We start from the raw sequence: 27784 nt of genomic DNA on the forward strand, positions 1-27784 counted from the left end.
GAGAGCCAAGGAGAGGGTTCAATAGTCTGGAATATTTATGTCAAAGTGTAAGAGCGAAAGCCTGGGTTCTGTATAACTTTTGGGTTTTCTCAAAACAAGAAAGAATAGAGGATGAAGAACTTAAAGATAATTTCCTGTTGTAATTATCTAAACAAAAGAGCAGATTTGGGGGAGCAAAAGAAAGCAGCCTCACCATTTAGAGATTTGAAACTGTATTTCACTTAGCTCGCTGTAAGCTTCCAGAATAAATACATAACTAAGTCTCCCTGGCTCCTCTGCCTTCCACCAGCTTTAATCTGGTAGAAATCAAAAGCTGTGATGCAAGTCTTGCTCCTCGACTACAGGGGTATGGAGGACATATCAATGAGAACAACCATTGCCCAAGGAAGATTGGATTTCAAGCTCTGGATGTCCATGGCTCTTTGCTTGTTGGATTTCTGAGACCACACATGCCTTCCCTGTCAAGGGAATGAACCCCAGCCCTTCCCACCAGACCTAACTCCTCACTTACCAGCTGCATTGTACTGGTGATACTGGATCAACTCGGGAACCGAGGGAAAGAGGTGTCTTTCAGTGACGTACCATTGTCCTGAGTCATTCTTTTTAATCTGATAATGTTTTATTGAAGACTGTGTATGCCTAGGATCAATAAAATGACAGTTGCTAGAGAAGCAAAAGACTGCTTTAGAATTAAGTCTGTGTGTTGAGTGGGGCGACTCGGATGCTCAAGTTCTCTTTCTGACAACACTATTTGCTAATGAGAAGATGGGTGGGCTCAACAAACACCTGATCATCCCTCAACTGTAACTGTCTTACTGGTACCTCCTCTTCGACATAACGTTAGGAGACAAGCCTCATGCCCAATAAAGCAATGCTCGTGAAGAAGTGCTTATAGATACTTATTGAATGTTATCAAGTCTGAGGTAAGGAAAGCAAGGCCCATATACAGAACATGGCTGAGCAGGTAACAGCGTTGGGCAGCTAGTGCTTCATTATGAACCTGCAGACAAACTGACCTATTCGTCCCTCACTAAGGGAGGGCTGGGACGTTTCTGAGATGCTGCCTCTCAGATACCTCTAGCCCTATCACAAGTTCCTCTAGTCACAGGTCTATAGGTATAGAAAGCTTGTGGAGCTCAGGAGCCCAGTGTGTAGCCAAGCCCAAAGGAGACTAAGGTGTCTGTAGGCCATGCCAACAGTGTCAGCCATGACTAACGTGATGGAGAGGGTTCCCTGGGAGAGGGAGGAACAGGAAAGCTTTGTAATAGGTTTATCATGTTATGTGTCACGTAATAGATGCATGAGAGACACAGTGTGACTGGGTAGTTGTCCCAGTTTCTACACTAGCAGTCTCCTCCCTAGGGCGAGCTCTTTCTCATAGTCCCTATGAGATGGTATAGCTACAAGTCAAAATTGTCCCAAGGATTAGTTCTAAAGTAATCAAAACCACAAATGCTTACTTACCTTCTAGCTCTTGTAAACACAGAGATTGTGTAAGACCCCAAATGTCTCGAATCTCTCACGATAAATGCACCTTCTTTAGCCTGCACGAATGACATGTATCCGTTATATGAGTATATTCCTTCTTAGAAAAATAAGCTGTGATCTTGCTGATGAAGAACAAACCTAGACAGGTTTACTGTAAGTGGCTCCTATGAATAAGGGGCTCCTATGCTCTTAGTATTGGAGAGTGAGATTGCGCTACCTTCTCTCTCTTACAGATTTAGACATAATATGCCTAGGAGAAGGCAAGTTAGATAAGAAATGCATCATGTGTGCATGTTTTAAACCGTTATCCTTGATTTTTTTTTTTCAGAAAAAGTCCTGATTTTGACAACTTTTTTTTTTTTTTTTTTTGGTTCTTTTTTTTCGGAGCTGGGGACCGAACCCAGGGCCTTGCGCTTCTTAGGCAAGCGCTCTACCACTGAGCTAAATCCCCAACCCCTTTGACAACTTTTTACCTAGCACTTAGTGGTTTTTGTTGTTGATTGGAATAACATGAAAATCACTGATCCTTAGAGAAAACTCTGAGACAGACGGACAAGGCTGTATGTTAGAAGAGGTGGGTGAAGGATGCGGGGAGAAATGTTTCTGGAAAGGCAGAGAGTAGGACAAGAGGTCAGAGTTCACGGGAAATAACCCATGTTGGGATCCTGGGAGTTGCAAACGGGTGTGGGATGTGGGATATATGACGGGAGGGATGGCCATGCTGTCCCAAGGATGGGACACGCTAACACTTTCAACGCTCCGTTAAGAACTAGGTCCCTGTGGACAGACTTTGAAGAAACTCCAAGAAAGCTGTAAATTGCTTTCCGATCATTTTGACAGTTTTGTTTGTTATTACACAGCTTTCCTGCTTTATTGGGTGTGTTTCTTTATGCTCTTGAAGGCAGAATAGCAGTAGGATCTCTTACCAAGCCCACAGAGCAGTGATCTCAACCTTCCTAATGCTGTGGTTCATTAATATGTCATGTTGTCCTCATGTCATGGTGGCCCCAACCATAAAATTATTTCATTGCTACTTTATGACTGTAAATTTGCTACTGTCATGAATCATAAATATCTGATATGCCTGATATCTGACATATGACCCCCCAAAGGGGTCACAACTCACAATGCCTTATAAGATTCAGCTTAGGATGTACTGCAGCACTCATGTTACGTGTGTGACCGGAAGAGTATGGCCAACCCCTCACAGCGCACTTAAGATACTAAACGCAGTCTCCTCCCACACTTGCACAAAGACGTTAGAGTCAGTCCCCAATAGAAGTCTCTCTGAGGCATTGCAAATCACAAAAGCCAGCCTTTTTTAAATTCCTATGATGTACAAGTGATGCATTATACACCCAAGGGGAACACAAGATGTAAACAACCAAAGTGTCACAAGAGAAGTCGCATGTGTGCTTTACGTGTCTGTTATAGTAGGTATGCACATCAACAATAGAATATGCACACAACAAAGTTGTATGTTGGGTGGTCTCTGCTTATAAAAAGAAGGAACACCACCAAATACAGAACTAGAAATCCCCAACAAGCCTCCAAGTACAATATCCTCAGCAGCGCCAGATTTCACATTTCTTTTATCTAACTCCAGGGAACTAAAATATAAACGAGAGGCTGGAGAGACAACTTAGCGGTCAAGAATACTTGTCCCTCCAGAGGACTGGAGTTCAATTCCCAGCACCCACCTTGGGCAGCTTATACACCAACCACCTATAACTTCAGCTCCACTAGATATGACACATTCCTCTGCCCTTCACAGACACCTGTACACATGTCACGCAGTCACATATGTACACATACACATAGGCAAATAAATAACTTAAATCCTTTGAATATAAACTACAATTAAAATATCTAAAATCACAAGGAAGCATCCTGCACGAGAGCCTCTGCCGTGCAGTCCAAACGGCGCTCAGAATTAAACCTGTGCTTGTATTACTTACATGGGTGCTGTACAGGAACAGCCCAGGTAAGATTGTCTGCGGGTGAGTGTGTCAGTAGGGGGTTGTCTTGATTGCATCAATGATGCGGACAGCCCCGAGGCCTGGAGAGGAGGTTCTGGGCTGTATAAGAAAGCTAGGTACTCATGGCCCTGAATATAAACCAGCAAGCAATGCCCTCCACGGTGTCTGCTTCAAGCTCCTGTTTGAGTTACCACTCTGACTTCCTTCGATGACGGACTGCAGCTTGTAAGCCAAAATAAGAACCTTTCCTTCCCCAAGTTGTGTTTGGCCAGACTATTTTGTCATAGCAACAGAAACAATAAACAAAATCAATAAACAAAAGTAAAACAAGTAAATAATTAAAAATAAGCATATCTAACTCTGGGAGTTAGAATCGGGATTGTAAAATAAACCCAGGTGTCTGAGTTAAGGGTTAAGGTTATTGCTCTTGTAATGAAACATGACAGCCAAAAGTAACTTGAGAAGGAAAGGGTTTTATCCAGAGTCATAAGTCCATTGAGGGAAACCAAGGCAGAAACTCAAACTGTGTGGGAACCTGGAGGCAGGAGCTGAAGTAGAGACCATGGACGGCACTGCTCACTGCCTTGCTCAGCCTGCTTTCTTATAGAACCCAGGACCACAAGCCCAGGGATGGCACCACCCACAATGAGGTGGGCCCTCTCCCATCAATCACTAACTAAGGAAATGTCCCACAGGCTTGCCTAACTCCAGACCTTATGAAGGTATTTTCTTAGTTGAAACTCTCTTCTACCAGACAACTTTAGTTTGTGTCAAACCGACATAAAACTAACCAGCACACCAGATAGAGTTAAAGAAGAAAACTGATAAATATCAAAGTGGAAGATAATAAATTACAAAGGTGAAAATATGATACAACCAGTAATTCAGTTCAAAATCTGGTTGTTCAAGGAAAATTACAGATAAGTTAATTAACCTAGTCAATAACTAATTGTGAAAATTATCGAAAATTATGTCACAAGATGAATAAGTCAATGATCTATAAAATAAATAAATAAATCTTCACTTGCCTGTAACAAAAATTTTTTTTTCGGAGCTGGGGACCGAACCCAGAGCCTTGCGCTTGCTAGGCAAGTGCTCTACCACTGAGCCAAATCCCCAACCCGCCTGTAACAAATTTTAAAACTTGAATGCAATGGATAGTTAACAAAGCAGCTTATCAAGATGGAATCCAATTAAGCTAAAAATCCTAATGCATCCATGGATTAGAACAATGGGCCCAATTCTTAAAACACAGCCTTAGAAAGCACCATAGTCACATACTGAAAATACTAACCTTGAAAGGACAAGCTAGTATAATGGTTGAGCGATCCCAAAGCAAGGGAACCAAGGATAAACTTCAAACGCTATGTGTGTAAGGTCACCGTGGCATCGGTGACATCAGCCCTGCCCAGGTTGTGCAAAGAAAAGCCCCTGAGCAGCCTCATTTCACAACACATATTAAGGAGAGTGTTCATAGGTCGAATCTAGTAGAATCGAAGCCCACGTGTACCACAGCACACTGATTTCTAGGGCCAAATCGCTCTCCCTAGTGTAATCTCCTCACTGGGCACAACCCCAGGAAGGCTTGTTTTCAATGTGTTGTTGTGAACCTGAGAGTGAGGAAAGTTAACCCCACCAGAGAAAGCCTCCGTATTTAAAATAGTTTATGAACACACACACACACACACACACACACACACACACACACACACCCCTTGTGTTGTTCCTGATCTTAGTGGACATGTTGTGAGTTTTTCCCTCCATTTAACTTGATGGTGGTCATAGGTTCATCATATACAGGCTGCCGATTGAAGATAAGTTGAATAATACAGGTGTAATTCAAAATAACCACTCTTTATCGATATGAATGTGGCAACGCCAGTGAGTGCGGAAGAGGAAGGTACTTGGTGAATAAGTAACCACTCCCCCCACTCACTGCAACAGGAAACCTTAGGAATGAACAAAAGGTGCCAGTTCACCTAATAAAACCACCAGCCTCATCCAGAAAACACGGGGAGTTTCTCTTGTAACCTTGGAGTGAAGAAGGCAGTTCTACCTTGTTATAATTATCAATCTTTACAAAAATATGTCAATGAATTCAAACATGCAAAAACTCAAATACCTTCTTCATGCCAGAAAACCACTGAAAAATCAAAAACATATAGGAAATATAGTCACATGCCACCAGGATTAGCTTCCTCAGTTATAGCTACATAGATTCTGTAGATTCTGAGAAAGGCATCAAAAACCTAGTAGAAAGCCACGCAGAGAATATGAACAGATTACAACAAAGAAAATCAAACACGTAAAATACAATGTATGAAAAGCACTTAACATCCCTAGGCTGAGAGACTGCAAATCAAGTTCTCAGTAAGATGAGGCATCAGGGAAGGATCCAGATGTTGCCCATGAAATGCTGCCTAGAAAGAGTGTGAGAAACAGATGCTCCTGTATTTCCAATGGATAGCTAGACTCTTGTAATTCCTCACCTCTCCTACAGAGGGCGCGTTGCGGTCTACCGAGGTCAGAAATGCATATTCCCTTCGGCCCTGATTTCCACTTTGGAGATTTTGTCTATGAAGACTCATAAATAGAAAAAAGATTTGTGGGAGGAGAGAGTAGAAGGCAGCATTGTTTAATAGAAAGGAGAGTACGCCTCACTTTCCATAATGAACCATTCGTTGACTTACAAATTGTGATATATCTAAACTAGGGAATCGATCCGAGGTATAGAGTGAGGAAACACTCTTGTGTACTGATGTGGGAAGACGGTAGGAAGGACAAAGGACTGTGTAGAAGAGTAGACAAAAGGGGCTGAGGAGATGGCTCAGTGGGTAAAGCGTTTACTGTGTAAGCAGGAGGATCCAAGTTTGAATCCCCAGCTGGTCACGTGTGGCAGCCTGCCTGTGACACTTGAGAGACAGAAGCAGGGAATTCCTGAAACAGTCTGGCTAGCTCGCCTAAACAAACCAGCAAACTCTGGGTTCAAGTGAAGGACCCTACCTAATGTATTATGTAGAGCAGGCAAGCAAAGATGATCCCAGATATCAGCCTCTGGCCTACACACACACACACACACACACACACACACACACACACACACACACACACACACACACACACCACAACACACACCACAACACACACACCACAACACACACACACACACAACACACCACACACACCACCCCCACCCACACCCACACACACACACTACCCACACACACCACACACACTATACACCACCACACACACACACACACACACACATACACACACACCACACACACACGCACACACACTCACATGCACAAACACACACTCACATACACTCACACACACACTCACATGCACACACACATACACACACCACACAACACACACATACTCACATACACACACACTCACATACACACACACACTCACACACACACACATACACACATGCACACACACATTCACATGCACATACACACACACACACACACACACTTACACACCCTTCTCTTGTTCCTGATCTTAGTAGACATGTTTTAAGTGTTTGTTTGTTCACAGGTTTCTCATAAACAGCCTTTATTATGTTGAGATATGTTCCCTCTATCCCGACTCCCAGAATTCTTATCATGAAGAATGTTGGATTTTGTCTAAGGTGATATGAAGGGGAAAGAAAAGGATATGGGGAGGAGAGGGGGAATGGATGGAAGAGAAAGGAATTTGAGAATTAGGAGGAATGACTAACACTGAGAATAGTTGAAAGAGTCACACAGAAACCCACTATTCTATAAACTTCCATGTATGCACATCTGTGTGTGTGTGTGTGTGTGTCTATGTGTCTCTATTTCTCTCTCTCTCTGTCTTTTTCTGTTAGTTTAAATATAATTATCCTACATGAGAGATAATGTTTTTCTCAGAAGCCACAGATTGCTAATTGAAAGACCTAGATTCAAATATGTGATACCACTAACTAAATTGCTAATCAAAGGAGGCCCAGAGGACCCTAAAACATTACAAGCTATCCCCATTGTTCTTGGTTACCCACCAAAACTTGATGGTAAGACCCTATTGTTGAAGACACCACACACTTTGGTCACAGAACTCAAGAAAAATCACCCTGGTCCTTATCTGAAAGCTTCCTTCCTTCTGGCTAGCTTTCTTGGTACATGGGAAGTGTGGTGTAGGTTCTGGGGGAGTTAAAAATCAATCATCTTACTGGCTGTGACCCCTGGGAGCTTCAATAATGACAGGCCTAGAAAGCTGCTCCCATTAGTAGGATAGTGACATGAACATTAGAGGGGGGTAGGTAAACAACTGCTTTCTGATAGGATTTAAGGCCCCTTGCTCAGGAGGAAACTTACACCTGGTAATGTAAATCTGGCCAAAAATCAGTGGCTGGGGAGCTCATAAATCCTAGGGGTGAGCACAGTACTATTATTTTGGAAAAGGAAGATAGTATCAACATTCCCTCTAAATGCATTTCTCTATACCCGTAGATTAAGGCAGCTCTCAGACCTGATCTGAGAGACGTTTTTGTGTAGTGGATGGCAGTTAATACAGAGATTCACAACTGATCAAACTACAGAAAACAGGGGTTGGTGGAATCCTCAGGTAGCAGTGAGGTTGCTTATTATATCCACTTTCCTCCAAGAGTTTGGGAATGGTGGATAACGGGGACAGACACATTGTAAGAGCCAGTGGAGGAGAGCTTGACAGGACTTCCGTATTCATGAACTCACAGCAGCTGTGGCTGCAGCAGAAGCCTGTGCTAGCCCAATCCAGTCAACATTGCAGCATAGGCAAAGGAGGGACACACAGTGCCCACCCCTAGCTGAGGACCGATTGACAGTTGATGACAGGTAGTGGAAGGAAAGTCAGTTCTCATCAGGAATGTGGTCCTGGTGCTCTGGTGGACAGCTTCTCTCCAGTGTGTGTGTGGGCAGTTATACTTAGCAGTTTATTTTTTAAAGAATATGAAGTTAGAAGGGAGATGTGAGGAGAGATCTGGAAGGAGTCGGAAGAAATGGGAGGTGAATATGACCAAAATGTGTATACTTGTTTGAAATTCTTAAAGAATAAAAGTGTGAACTAGTATCTTACTTTTCTATATCTATGGCAAAACGCTAAGAGTAAGGTGTGATGGTTTGTATATGCTTGGTCCAGGGAGTGGCACTATTAGGAGGTGTTGGAGTAGGTGTGTCACTGTGGGTGTGAGTTTTAATGCCCTCACCCTAGCTGCCTGGAAGACAGTCTTCTCCTAGCAGCCTTCAGATGAAGATGTAGAACTCTCAGCTCCTCCTGCACCATGCCTGCCTGGATGCTGCCATGCTCCCACCTTGATGATACTGGACTGAACCTCTGAACCTGTAAGCCAGCCCCAGTTAAATGTTGTCTTTTATAAGAGTTTCCTTAGTCATGGTGTTTCTTCACAGCAGTAAAACCATAACATGTCATTTGGAAGAAATAAGTCCAGAGGGCTGGCATCTATGAACATTCTGGGGAGGGGCGGGGTTTCAGGGCAGCAGGCAGGCAAGCATGATCTGGACCAATAGGCGAGAGCGTAGGTCTCAACCATAGACACAAAGCAACAGACAGGGGGAGAGGGAGAGAGGGAGAGAGGGAGAGAGGGAGAGAGGAGAGAGGGAGAGAGGGAGAGGGGAGAGGGGGAGAGGAAGAGAGAGAGAGAGAGAAAATGCTATCTGGGAACACAGAATAGTGTGGGCTTTGGAAGCTTCAGCACACACATACACACACACACACACACACACACACACACACAGAGTAACATACTTCCTCCAACCAGGCCACACCTCTTGATCCTTTCCGAACAATTCCACCAACTTCAGACCAAGCATTCAAATATATGAACCTATGAGGACCACTGGAACTCAAACAACCACAGCCAGTCGAACTGGCTGTCACTCTATTCTGAATCAAGGCTTGCAAATGCCTGGTAATATTAAATCTGAACATCCAGTGTGTGCCTGTGTATGCAAGATGATTTTTACAAGGAAGAATATTCCCTCAGTGTCCCTAAAGGTAAAAGGTTATAAACAAGTTGAATGGTTATGAACATTGGATAACTTTTTCACATGCATACAGTGAAATATTACACAGTATGTTGGTTCTCCATGTACACGAGTGAATGAGCTTAATATTTTCACAAAAAGCCAACAATCTGAGATAGTAGCTCATACCTATTACCCTAGCAACTAAAAGGGCTGCCTCAAGTTTGAGTCCACCGTGGGCTACACAGTGAGACTGTGTCTCAAAACTAAGTAAATATCAATGTATACGAGCTTCTTCATTTGAGTGGTAAAATCATCCACTTAGACATGTGGATAGTATTTATAGTTATAAACAATGGACAAATCAGAACGCAGGTTTCTTTAACTGCCTCTAGTGAGTGTGGAGGGAGCAATGATGGTGTGGGCTGCAACTGTGTGTGGAATTTTAGACCCTTCAGAAATGTCAGGTCAGCTGAACATAGGGCCCATGCTTGTGATCATGACTTGAGGGTTGGAGGCAGGAATATCATAAACTAAAGATTATTCTCAGCCATGTAGTGAGTCTGAGGCCAGCCTGGGCCATAGGAGGTTCTATCTCAACAAGGGAAAGCAAACAACAATAACAAAATCTTTGAAAAACTCAGGGCCAACTGTTTTAATATTGCTTCAGTGTGGCGGGCATGTGGGCTGTGCTACGCCACCTTGCTCTGGTGTCTTCAGCAAGACGAGAACTTCCAATTACAGAAGCTCTTGTGCTGGACATACACGGTCCTGGGATCATGTGACCTATGTCCTCTTGCTCACTGGGAAGCTGCTCCCGGCTTTCCTTCCCTTAACCTTCCAGAATGGAAGCTGAGGAGTTCACAAGCTTTCACAAGCATGCAGGGCTAGGCCTGACCAGCGTCCCCTCCTCCATTCGTTCCTCTATTTTAGAGTTGGTCTTCTCAGCATCCTGGGCCATTACTGGCATGGATGCTTTTATATATAGATACAGAGGTGATGCTCATTTGTAGTTCTAGAATCCCCGAACACCTGAGGCCACCAGACAGTGACATGTGACACAACACTTCCTCTCCAGGGTCTGGGTTTGACTCTTCCTTTCCCCACAGTGACCACGCACTGACAATTGGAAACTCAAACTCTCTGCTGTTTTGTCTTGCTTTGACCTAAATGAGTAGTTTTGATATGAATTTAATATCTTAACAACCAACTCTCCTCCCCTTTGTTTCTAAATACTAAAGAAATGAACACAGCACATTTTTCTGTATTTGTGCTTTTCGTGAGTGTAAGCTGAGGTCACCAGGTTGAGTCTCTGTCGCAGCAAAGTGCTTATAGCAGTGGTTCTTAACTTCTGGGTCATGACCCCTTTGTGGTTTAACAACCCTTTCACGGGGTCACCTAAGACCATCAGAAAACACAGATATTTGCATTATAATTCATAACAGTAGCAAAATTACAGTTATGAAGTAGCAGTGAAAATAATTTTATAGTTGGAGGTGGGTCACCTCGTGAGGAACTGTGTTAAAGGGTGGCAGCCTTAGGGAGGCTTAGAACCACTGTCATGGGTGACTCAGACACAGACTCCACTGAGAGAGTACATTTCAAATGAAAGAGTCTAGAGTTGAAATCACTTCAAGGGCAACCTGTTTCTGAAATGATGATGGTAGACGATGAAAAGGTGATCTTTATGCAAATAAACATGTCTACGTTCTGACTTAGAAAAATGTGCAGTGGGAATGGGGTTGTGAGGGCTTTTCGAGATTAGAAAGAGCACCAGCACTCGTCTTTTGAATAGCGACAGCCTTTCTAATAAACTTCTCAGGATTACTAGAAATGGCCGAGGCTTGCTCTGGACACACAGGCTTACCTCTTGCCTCAGCAGGCGTTCCGTCTGGTCTCTGGTGATGTTCTTATGATACCATCTGCAAAAGTAGCAAGGAACACATTTTTAACTTTATATTATGTATTTCAGCCTCTCCTTGTCCCCCCCAAACTACTCGAATCCCTTCATTTTTAAGTCTTTATTTTGGAATTCAGTTTCGAAAGCCACTATCTAAATCCAGATAAATAACAATGTTCTGTTATATTGCCAATTTATCAAGCTGAATAAATTTTTCTTCTTATTTGAGGCCAAAAAAAAAAAATGTAGTTTGTTCTACTATAGCTCATATCCCTCTTGTGGCCCATACAGTGCTTATATACAATTTTGTATGATTTAACTAACACCTTGTAAAAGTCCATGAAAGAGACAAAGTTAAGGAGTTATCATCTTCAACAAATGCTTAGTTCTGCAAATAAACTAAAATATAACCATGTCCAATTCTTTCTTCCCCCTCAAGAAGTTCCTGTTTGCATATTTTTAGAAGTGTTACGTCTCTTTCAAAGTGAAATTCATCCTGACTTATCTAATTTTCCTAAGTCACCCCCGTTGCCCTATATGGTTAGTAATTAACAGAGTCTACAACCAACCAACCAATGTTCCTGACCCAAATTCTCTTGCCTTCTCTCTTACCACCGTCTGCCCTTATTCACTAAGCCACACTGGGGTTCTCTCCTTCCTTAAATCAGCACGTTTTCTTCTCCTTTCAATCCCTTTGTTTTCTCTGCATTCGATGTGTTATTGGGTGACTAACTTTCAGAACCTCACACAGTAGGCATAATTAAATTGTATTATAAGGTAACATGTAGTTTGATATGATCAACCTTAATCAGGAAACATATAGCGTACAGAAAACAGAGGATGGTCAAACGAAGACAGAGAAGTTGAGAAAATTTCAACTTCACAGTAAAAATATTTACAAAGAACTTTAAATGTAATGGAATATTACCAGAAATACTGCTTTGTGGAGTGTAGAGAGGAGAAGACAACGTTGAGCAGGGACTGAGTCACCATGGACCAGCCAGAGATGGCTCACTGAAAGCCCTCTGAGTCATAGGATGGAGTTCTTTGGTGTGTGCACTTCCCCTAACACCTGGTGGTGAGAAACTGGCCAGCTATCTAAGCCACTAGTGGCTTCAAACTGAAAAGTAGACAGTAGAAAAGATGAACCATAGGAAACAAGACGGTGACAATGGATTTTAGACAAAGTCATTGGCCACTCAAGATGGGAGCTTGGGGAGAATAAGAGTGAACATCCGTTGGACTTTTAAGTGAATGTTACAGTATTGGAGGGATTTCAAGATGGGTCTAAAATCTCTCACAGAAAGACAAAAGTCCTTCTGGTGAAATGAGGCAGTATTAAAGGCAAGGGAAACTAACACGGAGAGGTCTCTATTGGTTGGGTTGTAAAATTTGAAAAGCTGAATCTGTAAAGGCCAAAGATGAGGTCGTTGTGTGGATGGAAGAAACAACAACCACTGTGACCGCCTGGGTGGTGGATTCACAGGGACACACTGTGAGACCCTGATGCCTCTTTGCTGGTCAAAGCCCTGTCACAATGAACAACATGTGAAGCTATATTTGTCACCACTGTCCTGGATTCACAGGTACCTTGTGTGAGATGGACATAAACGAATGCACAGCAACCCCTGCCAGATGGGGGAAAATGTGCAGAGCTATCCTCCGAAGATCTATACGCGCACATTGCAGGTCTGCCTTCCTCCTTCAACTACCTTGGACCCTCAGGTCACCTGTGTATCTGTCAGCCTGGATTCACAGACAGGAACCCAACATAACTGTCCTTTGAGAGCCTCTACCCAGAAGTTGACCAGAACAGATGCAGAGGCCCACAGCCAAATATTAGACAGAGCTCAGGAAGTCTTGTGGAAGAGTTGGGGGAAGAATTGAGGAACCCAGAGAGAATAGGGACCCCACAAGAAAGACCAGCAGAGTTAATTAACCTGGACCCTTGGGGGCTCCCAAAACCACCAGTCAAAAAGCATACAAGGACTAGACCTAGGTCCCCCGCACATATACAGCAGATGTGCAGCTTGGTCTTCATGTGGGTCCCCTAAGAACTGGAGCAAAGGTTAACCCTGACTTTGTCAACTGCTCCACTGACTGGCATGTCTTGTAGGGCCTCAGTGGGAGAGGATGTACCGACTCTTGCAGTTAGTTTGAGGTGGAGGGTGGGTTGGTTCCTCAGGAGGGACCTCCTGATTCTTATAGGTGAAGGGGAGGGAGAAATGGGTGGAGGTACCCTGTAAGGGAAGACTTGGAGGACGGGAGGGCTATGATCAGGATGTAAAGCGAATAAGTAAATAAATAGAAAAATACTGTAAAATGCTGTTCAAAATGAGAGTTCATATAAGTAGCATTGTCAAATATATTTTCCACCTGCTATGACGTTGGTGTAAATTTTAGTATTTAACATTTGTTCATTATAGTGATAAATAACAAAAGTGAATGCATTCATTGGCTTAAACATGAATTAGAAATCCGCCCATATGGAGATGTCATAAGAATAACTTCAAAGTGGTCACCAGAGAGCCAGGTAGAAACTTGTGACAGAGTCCGGGTCTTTGGGGGGCTCTATTCTTTCTAAGTAATGAGGGTGACTCGAGATTGGGAGCACAGTGGGGAGCACTGTATTTCAGAATTTCATCCATTTACATCATATGCTAAAACGTAGAAGGGTTTTTAAAAAACAAGGTAAGACCAAGTCTTAGTTTCATTTTCTGTTGCTGAGCTAAAAAGACCTCAACAAAATCAAGGAAAGGTTTCTCTTGGCTCAGAAGTCCAGGTTACAGTCCACTGTCTCCAGGAAGTAAGGCAGCAGGAACTAGAGGTTGCCAGTCACTGACCATCCACAGTCAGGAGCTTACCCTCGCTCTTACTAGCAAATTCATCCCTTCCCTGCCATTAAAGCCTACTTCTTTGGGATGCCAGTGTATATTAAAGGCCAGCTGAGACATCCAACTTCAGGGACTGACAACTACTGGATTCTTAGATCTTCTATTGGTAGACCAGCTGGACCACAGCCTACAAGCCAGTATAATAAACCATATATATATATATGATTCATTCCATAAGTTCTGTTCCTCTGAAGAATCCTGATTACCACACTGACTCAAACAGTTGCCTAGTCCTATACAGTTAGGGAGCCCCTGTGTAGGGAATGGTGAATTGTGCCAACCATAATGGACAGGTCTTCCTGCCCTATTGATTGGATCCAAACAATCCTCTGTAGTTGTGCCCACAGGCCAACCTTATTTAGTCAGGTCCCTCATTGAGATTCTCTTCCCATGTGTTCATAGATTGCAGTTAATTGACAATTAAAAGCATCATAGACTATCTTCCATATCCTTATACTAAACTAATACCAAATAGTGGACATTAAAAAAGCAAACCAACATATGAAGCCACAATTCAGTAGACACAGCCTCTGTGTGTGTGTGTGTGTGTGTGTGTGTGTGTGTGTGTGTGTGTGTGTGTGTGTGTGTGTTATTTAAGGCCTTGATTTCCACTCACACACAACCCCTAGCATTCTGGTGGTGAGCCAAGATGGGTGTGAGGTAGTGTGGCCATAGACTTGTCTTAGACTTCTAAGTGATGGGCAACAGCACTGCTGGGTTCCTCAGGTTTTTGATTTAGAAAGGCCATTACATCTGAAAAGGTAAATTTGCTTCCCTTAGTAGATGACTGTGGAGCTCTGAAAATGTCAAGGATTCAGTACAGGAAAGAAAAAAGATAAATCAACAAGTTCACCTCCCAGGTAGAGTTTGGATTATCAACACATTTAGTATTTTAAATGTTTATAAAAAGATAACGAGTAATCTGGTTTTTGCTGGTTTCAAATGCATAATTAATTCTAAACTTGTTATTTGCAGCAAAAGGGAATTTAACTGACTTGTAAATATTTGCACAGTTAAGAGAACTTAATTTCCCACATCGTTTAAACATTCAGCTTCCCAGCATCATTTAAAGAACTTACATAAGACTTACCACAACATTTGAAGTTGGACATTGGCTTTGCCAATCACTTAAAACCTTAACTGACTATATCCAGTTTGTTAATGCCAATCAGATGTTTCAGAAAGTTTAATTAACTGGGCTCATAAGTAGCACTAAATATTTAAGTACATTTGGCAAATAGAACTTGAATTGCAATGATTATTCCTATTTATTTAAATTTATAAATAATTTATCAAGATCGGCCCACTGAATGTAAAAGATTACTGAAAGCTGTTAGCACAGCAGTCTGTTGATCATTTGAGTTTAAAACAAAAGCAGCCATCAATCTTTCTAGATATCAGTGTTCCCCTGAGATAGCAGAAGTCCACCGTCACCTTTCACACTGCCTCCTACCACCTCGAGAGTTCATGTCCCATTCTTATATACATCTTCCCTAACCCAACTCTTCTATCCACATCAATCATTTCCTCCTGGTTTCTCCTGTGATGTCCTACAATACTCTCTAAGAAGTACAATTTAGCACTAAAATTTAGAATTATATATTTGGGTTTTTTTTTAAATGTAGAATTGCTTTAATGTCTGTTTCCTTTGCTAACTGTAAACCTCATTAAAACAAGGAAAGCTCTGTTGTGCTTCTTGGGCTTTGATTTAGAAAATTGTATCCCCAGGGCTCTAAGCAACTGAGATCAGATACATCTAACACATAAACGGGACTCAGACGCTAACGTAACTAGGACCTGCTGGTCACCTGTAAAACTAGGCAGGGTGGGACAAACTATAAAGGACTTTCTCATGCTTTTCACTGCTCACAGAAATAATAATAATCACTAGACTGTATTGAATGTTACTATGTACCACCTGGAGTAGGTGTTCCCACTTACTAGAGCATTCAGAGACAGTCGGAAGCGTTGCCCGGAAACACAGCACTGTAATCATGACACTGTAGTGTACTCAGTTGCTTCTGCACCCAGAAACTCCACCTATGGAGATTCCTGTGTGTAGACATCACAAAAGTATATGGCGCATACTAAGTGGTCGATAAGTTCTGGTGATTAATCATAACTATTATATTCCTACGTTAATGCACCCGTTTCAAAAGAAATAAAATTTAGTGAGTCATCCTAAAAGTTGAATCATTAAAAAAAAAAAAGCATGATTTTAAAACTCATGCAAACCGGAGCCCAGAGAAATGAAATGGAAATTCTGGCCCTCGAGGTGTTCATTTGGTATCTACGGTGTAAACCAGTGTAAAGCCAGAGGCTCGGCAACTGAGACATGACGGAAAGAATCGGTGGAAACTTTACTGGCAGTGAGTGTCCATTGGGTCACCACCAGGCCTGTAGGCATTGTCACACATATCTCCTTTGAGCTGCTGGAAAATTCAAACTTGAACAAGAATCAAAAAACGTCCTATTTTTCTAATTATTCTGGGTTGGCTTTTGTACACAATCTCCTTGAAACGAGACTTGTATTTCTGGCCAGCTTTAGCATAGGGGAGCAGTGAGACCCTATGAGGCAGGTTTGAGTGACCATAAATGGCCGTGACACTGTTTTCTAAGGGAGGTGGCTCAGTCCCCCAAAGAGGGTGGAAAGTAGAGACTGGAATCTTAAGCCAACGGGTCAGGTCAACAGAAAGGACATTTGAGAAGGAAAAGAGTGAAGACACTTTGTGAGGGAGCTGAAGAGCATGGTGCGAGGGAGGAAGAGAGGACCACCAGAGCAGTCTGGGAAATCCTGTCAGATGTGTCGCATGCCCTGCCATCATCGTCATCTGTGCTCAAAGGTGCCCCTGTACACTCATCAAAACCTTGGGAATCGGAGCTATTTTAGGGAAAGTTTCGCTGAATCTTTTCTAAATGAGTAACAAAGCCAAGGAAGCTTCTTCCTCTGTCTCTGATGTCTGGTCTCAAGAAACACTTGACACCACTACTCTTATCACAAACTGATGCCTGTTGGAAGCCTATGCTAGCTACGAGATGAGTACCCAAAGGGAGGAGGGAGCATGAACCCACACTGAGACTCTAACTTTATAAAAATACAAGTCCCACCCAGCTCTGTCGCTTTACAGCTCTGACTTAACCTATCAACTTTATGCTCTCACCTACAAAGTCATTGCTCAGACCTCCCTATTCCAAAGTTATAATTGCTATCTAAAATAGAGGAAGGTTTTTAAAGCAGAAATTGGATAAGCACACTTAAGGTTCTTTCAAAGCGTATCATTAGCCTACATCTTATCCTCAGCTATTTCTAAAAATTATCAAAACGAGAGAACCAGGTGGTGCAGACTGTCGGATTTACAATCTGTCATTTTGATAAATCAAAGCTCTGTGTAGGACACACAGTACAACAGGTGTATCAGTGTGTCTAAGGCACGGCCATGCAAAAACGAAACCAATAGGATCTTAAGAAGGATTTCCAGAAGCAACTGTGGTCAGAATCAGAGGTCTCTTCCTTGCTAAGACTATCAGATGTGTTACTTTCTTTTTCTTTTATAAACTTGAAAACTGTCTGTACTTCAAAGTTCCCAAAGCAGGTTGATTTTCCAAGGTTTATCACAGTGCAGTCTTGTTAGGGAGAACTTACTCATATGTTTCTAAATTGGTGAGTCTGTTTTCTGTCACATAGTTGCTTGGGATTAAGCCTTCATTCCTGCAACACAACACCAAACAAAAAACTCAAGATGGGAGACCGGTTTGTAACATTACTGTGACAACAGTTACTCAACCCCATCCTCACCCCAGGGAAGATGTAGGGAGAAACCAAAAGCATCTTACTCGTTACACTGTTAAACAGATAAAAATGTCCTTTCCAACTCCACAAAAACCTCTCTACAGTAGACACCAGGACCCTGACTTACAAAGTAACTATTTTAAGAGATTATATGACCTCATTTTCTTTTCCTTTGCTGAAATAATCTTATCATGTAGCCCAGGCTGACCTCAAATTCCTGGACGAGTTACTACGGTTTCAGGCAGCAGTCACCATGCCCAGCTCCAATATGCCAATATGCATTTTAAAGGAAAAGTGGGTGTGGTTCTGAGTTTAGACCCAATTTGTTCTGTTCCTTGGGAAGGGCGTTGTAGGCTAGGATGTGTAATTGGCCCTCAATACAGGTTGGAGTGCCTCAGTCTTGAAAACAAGCAATTAGCTTTTTTTATTTTACAGTTAAATGTATAGGGTTTATAAAACACTGCCAAAATTCTGCCTTGTCTCCTTTGTGTCCAAAAAAGTACGCCATTCCACACCAGTAAGTGAGTAAGTAAGTAATTAGTTAGTTAGTTAATTAAATTTTTAAAATGGCAGGCTAACTGACTCGTCCAATATTGAGTCTAGGGTCAGTTCAACCTGGATTCTATGGGAGAATTTCTGATGGTTTGGTAAGTCAGCATTCTTTAGGAACTTAAGAAACCAGTTGCTGCCTGTCAAAAGCAGTCATTTCCCTTACTTCCGGCAGAAGGGACAAATGGCTACTTGGGGTTGCCTATCAAAGCCCAAGCCAGCCTCCAGGCTCCCTCAGTATCAGTATCACCAGTACCTGTTATACATTTCAAGATCCACACTAACATCCTTCCCTGGGTGCCCCTCCTCCCAGAGAGATGCCTGTTTGTTCTCTTTATAATGCCAAGGTCTCCCCCACCCCTGCTATTCTCACTGTTCTATCTGTCTGTCTGTCTATCCATCCATCCATCCTTTGGTCGGTCTATCTATCTATCCATCCATCATCTATCTATCTATCTATCTATCTATCTATCTATCTATCTATCTATCTATCTTCCCATCTACCTATCTCTCCTCTATTCTCTCCGTTTTGCTGTCTCACTACCTCCACTCTTCTCTCCCGCTTCCCTAGCCCCAGCCTTCTCCAGTTCGCTGGCCATGCTCAGTCTGCTTCCTTTTCTCTCCGCTGTCTGTCATCTCTCTAATAAACACCTCACCGTAACATGGAGCAGTCACCCTGGCAGGTCCTTTACTGAGCCCCCTCATATACAGTCGCTACTTCCAAACCGTCTCGTTCCTGCGTACAACACCACTGTCCACCTAGTGGTCATTTTCAATGAGCTATGCTCATGTGTTGAAATATGTGGGGGTTGGGGATTTAGCTCAGTGGTAGAGCGCTTGCCTAGGGAAGCGCAAGGCCTGGGTTCGGTCCCCAGCTCGAAAAAAAAGAAAAAAAAAAAAAAAAAAAGAAATATGTGGAGTTGTTTTATTGGATTTAATTTACATAAAAGTTCTCACAATTCAAGCCTTGTTCTGCAACTCACTTCCAACTTGTCAAGAATACGTCTTAGTGGTCTTCTGGTCATTTCAAAGGGAGGTAAAAGAGTAAGAAAAAGAGAAACCCTGCCCTCCCTGCTGACAGGAACCTACAGCTTCCATATTTAGGGTAGGATGACCATTGCAGGAAATTAAGACTTTCCCAGTTGAGCCCTACATTATAGGAAGAGTTTTACTTGAGTCCAAGGACCATGTTCAAGCATTCCATGCTTGTAATGGAAGAGAGGCCAAACTAATACATATACATATATATATATATATGTGTATATATATATAAAATTAAAAATAATGGACCCAATACCTTGGCACTTTCTACTTTTAGCTTGGTCACTGTGGTATCAACTGATTATTGGAAGTCATCCTTGATAGATCCCCACCTCAGATGCTGAAGCAGAGTCTCTCAGGGATCTCTGAGTTCCTCAGGTCCACTAGGCTAGCCTAACCACTAGCTCAGGGGGTCCCTTTCTCGTCCTCTCTGTAGGGCTTTTATGTGTGCTCCAGTCCCCACCTTGGTGAAGCAATCGCTTTATGGACTGAGCCACCTCCCCAGTCTTTATCATTCCTATTCTACAAGTAAGAGCTCAGGCGTGTGACCCCAGGACACACAGGGCAACGGGCAGCACAGGGAAGCGATGGCGGGTGTATCTGGTTTGGAGCGTCTGCCTGAAGTCTCTGTGTTCTGAACTTCTCTACAAATAGGGATGTGGAGCTGCCCTGCTCTGTGCAGAGGGAATTGCTGCAAACATGGAGCCAACCAGACACTACGCAGGGCCTTTATGTTCGGAAGTCTTCCGAATTTGGGACGAGGAAACATTTGAAAAGGACTAATGCATTAGCTTACCCGAGGCGGTCTCTGGCCCTCCACCAGTGAGGGTCACACCTCTCCAATATCAGATATTCCTCTGCTCTCTTCAGTGCCAAATTACAGGGCTCCCGAGGCAGGAAGTCATAAAGAGCCTTGACCCGGATTCTCTCTTCTGTAAACTCCTGCGGGAGGGGAGGCAGTGGCCTACGCTTTGAGGGTTGCACCCCACCTCTGCTGGACTGTAAAAACCAAGAGGTTTCTTATTGTTTCAGTCATTTGTACCCAAAATAAAAACAAAACAAAACCCCCATAAAGAACAGGACAGGCACATTTGTCTCCACCTCGCCCTATTGCCCGGCTCCAGCAAGGCAGAGGTCAGGACAAGTGCTGCAGACGCCTGACCTCAACGCCACCCTGGGGAGCCAGGAACACGCTTGTCATTTTGTGACTTTTTGAAATCACAAATCCTCTCCACAGGATAACCTTGAACTTTTGCATGGTGCTTCTGAAAAGATCCCTTACTCTGAAACAGTTTCACTTGGCAGTGATTCTTCACTTTTGAGAAAAGAAACACCCTACCTCCCACCCCTTTCCCTTCCCTTCCCTGTGCCCAAGCTACTGACTCTCTCCCAGCACTCAGCTGGAAGTTAACCCTGAACTCAGAGGCCACAGGGGCAGGAGCCACAGTGCGTTTCCTTCTGATCACTGTCTTGTTTCAGACTCTTGTGTTTAAGTTTAGTGGAGTAGGCTAGCTTAACTGGATTTCCCCCCTCACTTTCTTCTAGAACATTTATCAAGTACTTACTGTGTACCAATCATGATTCTAGTTTTGGGGCATGGCTGTGTGTGTGTGGGGGGTCCCTGTGACAATGGCACTCACTTGACTCTTGCCCATCAGTTTGGAGAACCACTGCCTCTGACGCTGGGAATGCTTTTCTGAGAGTTCTTCCTCTCTGCTTAGGCTGATCCGTGTTGTCACTCGTCTGCCATTGCAAAACAATCGCGTCACAATCATTAATAAAAAGCAGGTTCCTAAATCCTTTAGATTCTTTCAGAGATAAAACAATCTAGGTACCTTTTCTTCTAAAAAAAAAAAATGAAATCTTCTTACTTCTAACTCCTTCAAAGATTCTGAACTGGAACTCTGAGGATTTTGTTTTCTGTATCCAGACAGAGGTCAGAGAGGCTAAGTGAATTCAGAGTGGCTTTGAAATAAAGTTACAAGACTATGTCCTATGCCCAGCGTCTGGTACTCGTGAGGGTCTTAAAATTACAGTCAATCCGACAAACACTCTGAGTCAGGCAGAGTGCAAAGTGCTTCCCCCTTTCCTCCGAGTCACCTGTTGCCATACAAGCACAGGTGAGCGATTAAGAGCACGGTGAACCCCAGCTCCACCATGTCGTAGCCTCAGACAAACAAAGCGACCTCTCTAAGCCTCGGGTATTCTCGCCTATAAAGTCGAGGGTTATGAAGGAAAACGCCGGCGATTATCAAATGGCCGCTGGCATGATGCCTTGATTGAATTCTTACACAGTCACATACCAAAGGGGAAGACTCTGTCAGAGTGAGTCTTATATAACTAAGACAAGATTCTTGAGCTTAAGTGGAAAAAAAAAAACACACTGGAACACAGACGTATAAGACAAATTTCAAGGGAAGAACCAAGGCGCAGCATTCTGTGGGAACACACAGAAGAATTAGACTGTATGCAGGCGGGGGGCTGAGGGGGATCAAGGAACAGAGCACCCCTGCAATTTGATTGATGTCTTTAAGAAGATGAGCCACTCACCGGGGACCAGGTGGGAAAGAGCTTCCCATACAAAGCAACAGACACAGACAGGAGACTTAAGAGCCAGGAAACCGAGTTTGCCCATTTCCAAGAAATTGCCCTCAAAGCGGACTCACCTCCCCTGCACTGAGCAGCAACAGCAGCAACAGAGGATAGACTGGAAGGTGCTGTCTGAAAAGGAGATCATGGTCGCAGTCGGGAGGCCATGACACTGTGTTGACGACTCTGGCTATGCTCCCGACGAGAACAGGGAACGACACATGGTCAGAGGCATGGGAACATCACCACCATCTTCAGGAGAAGACAAAAAAACTGTCAGCAAAGCAGCACAAAGAAGTGCTGGCACGGTGACCACTGTGGTTTCCCGTCTCAGGCTCCTCTCTCTGGCCCAGTTTCTGCATTTCCTTTGTCTGTGAGTGGCCAGTATAGTCTTATCTGCTTTGTCATGGCAAGTGTTGGCTATCTGTATAGAAGAATGGGTTTCCAGAAACAGTGTTCTCCAAGGAAATGTCTTAGCAGGAATTTTAAATTAGGTCCATTACATTTTGGGTTGGTTTTGTTTGTTTGTTTGTTTGTTTTTAGAAAGTGAGCTCTGAACTTCCCTACAGATAACTGACAAACTGCTCCAGGGGCTAGTGCTCCAGGGACTAGTGCTCCAGGGGCTAGTGCTCCAGGGGTTAGTGCTCCAGGGGCTAGTGCTCCAGGGACTAGTGCTCCAGGGACTAGTGCTCCAGGGGTTAGTGCTCCAGGGACTAGTGCTCCAGGACTAGTGCTCCAGGGGTTAGTGCTCCAGGGACTAGTGCTCCAGGGACTAGTGCTCCAGGGGTTAGTGCTCCAGGGGTTAGTGCTCCAGGGCTAGTGCTCCAGGGGGCAGGGGTTAGTGCTCCAGGGACTACTGTTCCAGTGACTAGTGCTCCAGGGGTTAGTGCTCCAGGGGCTAGTGCTCCAGGGGTTAGTGCTCCAGGGGCTAGTGCTCCAGGGACTAGTGCCTGGCCAACTGAAGGTCTTGCCCCCCTCACTGCTGCCCCAGTGAGGAGAAGAGTAGAAACCACAGATGAAGAACATGACATGGGCTTTGTCTTTTGACTGAATATCCTTTGAAATCTATTCTGTAAAACGCTGGACTCTGTAAAGAAAACCCTATGGAATCCAGTCCTTGCTGTCAGCTGTCAGTCCCTTCTCAAATAACAGGTGATCAGCAGCCCAAGTCCAGAAGTAACCCCAAATCCCTGGGGTTTTCCAAAAGCTCTGTGTGGACCGCATTCTGTGATGTTGCACTCTGTCCCAGGTCACCACCGGTGACATTTTGAGATCATCAAGCCATTTCCCCAATGAACAGGATTATCCCTGACAATACTTATCCATGACCAAATGAATCTGCCGTCTGGCATCACTGTGATAGCAGCCACGACACCAGGCAGGACCCCCATAGGAAAAAGCTGTGTTCCCCCCACCATGGAAGGGCTGTTTTTGCTGAGGGGGTGGGGTGGGAGATGGGGAGGGTTGGCTCACACCTTTAACTGCTGTACTCAGGAGCAGAGACAGGAGGATCCCTGAATTTGGGGACAACCTGATCTACATAACAAATTTCAGGCCACAGCAAGACCTTACTTGTGAAAAAAGAAAAAAAGGAAGAAAAGAAAGAAGGCAGGAAAAAAACTTTTTTAAAAAAAGATTTGTTTTATTTTTCTTTGTGTGCATATGTGTTTATTTGTATGTGTTCGTGTGTGAGCACACATGCATGCACACTCAGACTCAGATGCCAAAGAAATATAGAAGATGGAATACAGACGTGCCACGCCTAGGCGCATGGAGTGTTCAAATGTGAAACTTCTGCCAACACAGGGAACGTATACATGCAGACACAATGCCAAGATTCATGAATTAAAATGAATTAAAAATTGAAAGATAGAAATTTATTAATTTATTTTAAAATCTAGCCTTCTCTTGCCTTAGCTGCTGCCAGCGTTCTCGGTTTTTCTCAAGAAACCAAGACAGTGCTGTGCTAGGGCCCTCACTCTTTCCAGTGACGGGCACGGGGCTGATCCCCATCACAGCTTCAGTCTCCAAGCTCACCTTGCTGCTTCTTGCATGGAGCTGAGTAACCAAGGCAGAGGATAAAACCATTGCCGTCATTAGAGCAGCTGATGTCAACACCAAACCCCTTTGGGCCACGTTTGTTTGCAAAGGCCCTCTCCAGTGTCAATATTGGGACCCTCATATACGATGTTGGAGCTGGTAGACTGCTCCAGAGGTTAGTGCTCCAGGGACTAGTGCTCCAGGGGCTAGTGCTCCAGGGGCCAGTGCTCCAGGGACTAGTGCTCCAGCAGCTAGTGCTCCAAGGGCTAGTGCTCCAGGGACTAGTGCTCCAGGGACTAGTGCTCCAGGGGTTAGTGCTCCAGGGGCTAGTGCTCCAGGGGTTAGTGCTCCAGGGACTAGTGCTCCAGGGGCTAGTGCTCCAGGGACTAGTGCTCCAGGGGTTAGTGCTCCAGGGACTAGTGCTCCAGGGGCTAGTGCTCCAGGGACTAGTGCTCCAGGGACTAGTGCTCCAGGGACTAGTGCTCCAGGGACTAGTGCTCCGGTAGCTGTGTGCTCCAGGGGCTTTTTTCCTCTTCTCATTAGACCATTTCTATCAGTATGAATACACTGTCCATTCAGCCACTGTTAACAGAACACAGATGGCTCCGTAATCTTATTTTCTCTGACAGTTTTACTCCTCTAATGGTCAAATCCAGGGACAAATAGCCTACACTTGCTGCCCCTGGTTGTTCTTCTACTTCCTCTTTCTCTGAGGGTCATTAGTGACCCACACACCATGAAGTCCAGCGGTCAGTCCCAAGCCATCCTCTCGAGTCCCAAGCTCGCCCTGCGCAGCGTCTGACACTGCACGCCTAGGCTTGCTCTCAGTTTCCTCCCTGGCCTCTTAACTGGCCTCCAAGCTTGATCTCGTCTTTTCCTTGTCTCATTCCCTCCTTTGATTCTTCTCATTTCCTTCTGTAGCTTATCGGACTATTGATCAGCTCAGGACACACGGATGTACACGTCCAGACCATTTCTAACGAGCTCTAGCTGAACACACCAGACGAACTCTCCAATTCCTCACTTGGATGTCGAGCAGCCATCTCAACTGGACATTGAGAGGAACTAGGAAGTCTTACTTAGCTTTTCTCTATTTCCTGACTTTCGCTCTCCGCCCTTCTCCACCTTGCCAACAGCAAGTGTGAGTGTGTGTGAGTGTGAGAGTGTGAATATGTATGTGTACGCACACACACACACACACACACACACACACACACACACACACACACAGAGCCTTCCTCCAGCACGTCTGTTACTACTATGGTCAAACCACTGTTACCTCCTCTGGCTTCTTCCTATTTCGACCCTAACCCACTTCATTTATTCTCAACACAGTGACCAATGTAACTTCTTTTTAAACCTGTCAGATCATGTTGCAAACTCCTCAGTGGCTCCCATTTCACTGAGAATTGTAGCCAAATTTCTCACAGTAGCCTATGAAACCTTCCAGAATCTGCTATCCTTTTGTCCCCAGCAAGCACCAAGGCCCTGCAGTCCCTCCAAGCCTTTGCTCGAATCTCACCTTGTCAATGGGAACATTGACTATTACAGACAGCTACATGCTTGCCTGGGAGACCTCCTGGTTTGTTCTTTCTTCTTTCTTTCCTTTCATGTGTTTCTCTACTTTTAACATACTATTCATTCATTCATTCATTCATTCTTCATTTATTTGAGTATTTTCTTCCTGCCTTCCCTTTAGAAAGGGAAGAGAGATTTTTGTCCATCTGGCTTATAGTTATTTCCTAAGAGACTAGAACAGTTCTTCAGAAATAATATATGTGATAAATATTTTTTGGGTAAGTGGATGAATAAATATGTTTGAGGGAGCACCAAATCATAAGTTCCCTCAGACCATTTTATTGGGGTTTGCAAGCTGTATTTGGGACCAGAGTAATGGATACCACAGAAAACAATGAAGCTGGAGGACACAGAGGATTGGATTATGAAAGTCTTTGAAGTCAGGGAAGCCCAGGCCTGAGACCTTTCTTCCTTGCAGTAGTGGGTCGTAAGCAGACAGCAGAAAGGCACAATTCACCGTATCAAAGCACAATCAACTTCGCTCAGCCTAGAAATTTACAAGATGGTGTAGCCAGGTGTGCTAGAGCCACTTGTGACATCAAATTTTAATATAACCTATAATATTTAATATAATCAGAGCTAAGAATAATTACATAGTTTATATGTTTACCTTATGTTTACCAAAAAATGTTTAAATTTTAAAAATCTATAAATTAAAAAAAAAACAAAAATCAAACAAAAGTATCATTAGGGAGGCTGATGTTCTAGAACTTTCTACATACATATGATTTTTAGTGATTGATATGAGCGGGCTTTCTTTGTCTAATTCATCCACCCTCTTTGCTTGTATGATCGGAGCTTTTCATCTCCTCCATTACCCTCAATAAGAAACCTAGCGCATTTCTCCTTCTTAATCTTCTCACGTTCGTCAGACCGCCACCGAAACCCACGGATCTCAGTGAGACCCCTCATGGATATCTAGTCGGCCGTCAGTCCACCTGGGCAGCTCTTGTTTTCCATCTCATCACCAGCGCTGGGTCAGCAAATCTCACACTCACACATGCACGCACGCACGCACGCACGCACGCACGCCATTCGCGCATGCCCACACGCACGAGCATTCATTCATGCGCTCTTACTATGACCCTGTGGAACAGCAAGTACTTTTCAAGGACTTTTCCAGATGTGAAATATGAGTCGTAGGGAGGTTACTCCCCACGAGAGTCAGAGAGGTGCTGCCCAGAGATCCAGGACCCGGAGCTAAATTCGTACCTGGATGTTTGTGCCTGACTCTAGGGTCTTTGCTCCGAGTGGTCTCTTCCAGCCATTCTGTAGTCCCTGGAGCAGCCTCGGCCAACAGCTCTTTGTCTTCAGTATAATACGGTCGGTCCCTCATTGTCAGAGGCTCCTCCGTTGGACTCTGTTGTTCACCAGTTCCCACCGCATCCCCATCTCCCACTTTCTCTCTTCCCGGACTTTGAACACTTCTGAAAAGAACTCCCACTGCAATCTACTCCCTTTGTTTTGTGGCTTCCTCAAGCACACATTGACTGTTCTGGCCCATGCTACCTAGTTAGGTCCCACTATACACAGGGCTTCAGCTCTCTCAGGCACCTCAACCTCTCCACTATCGCCATTGCCCACCCCGCCCCATCCTTTATTGTGGGGGGGGTCTTTCCTGTGTACCCTACTTAGCACCGCTATGGCATACAAGATGTGTGTAGCAACAACACGTCCTCCCCTTTGACACCCACACCACCATCACCCTCCAGCTGTGAAAACCAAAACAACTTCACACACTATAAAATGTCCCCTGGGGGGTAAACGATTATCTTAAATTGAAAGCCATTGTGTTCTAAGCGGTCATGTGTCCTGTTCTGAGGGACTTGATCCTACATTCCCCCTGTAGCATCCAGATCAGTACCTGGCGTGTAGCCAGAGCTCAGTAAATAACTGCTGAAGAGGATGAGGTGGGTCTTCTCGCCACTGCATTG

General features: G+C 44.0%; 1 protein-coding gene across 1 annotated transcript in view; it reads right to left on the bottom strand.

The window, feature by feature from the left end:
• The window catches only part of Txk (TXK tyrosine kinase), a 46181-nt gene extending 23703 nt beyond the window's left edge, over positions 1-22478 (bottom strand). The window contains exons 1-7 of the mRNA XM_032916289.1: positions 22310-22478; positions 21284-21386; positions 20440-20642; positions 17907-17972; positions 11337-11391; positions 1465-1544; positions 512-639 (exon numbers count right to left, since the gene is read on the bottom strand). Coding sequence (XP_032772180.1) covers positions 512-639; positions 1465-1544; positions 11337-11391; positions 17907-17972; positions 20440-20642; positions 21284-21386; positions 22310-22380 — 706 coding nt within the window. The 5' untranslated portion in view covers positions 22381-22478. The remainder of the gene's footprint in view (positions 1-511; positions 640-1464; positions 1545-11336; positions 11392-17906; positions 17973-20439; positions 20643-21283; positions 21387-22309) is intronic.
• Positions 22479-27784: the final 5306 nt, after the last annotated feature.

Source organism: Rattus rattus, chromosome 11, assembly GCF_011064425.1.
Source record: "Rattus rattus isolate New Zealand chromosome 11, Rrattus_CSIRO_v1, whole genome shotgun sequence".
Classification (NCBI taxonomy): Eukaryota; Metazoa; Chordata; class Mammalia; order Rodentia; family Muridae; genus Rattus; species Rattus rattus.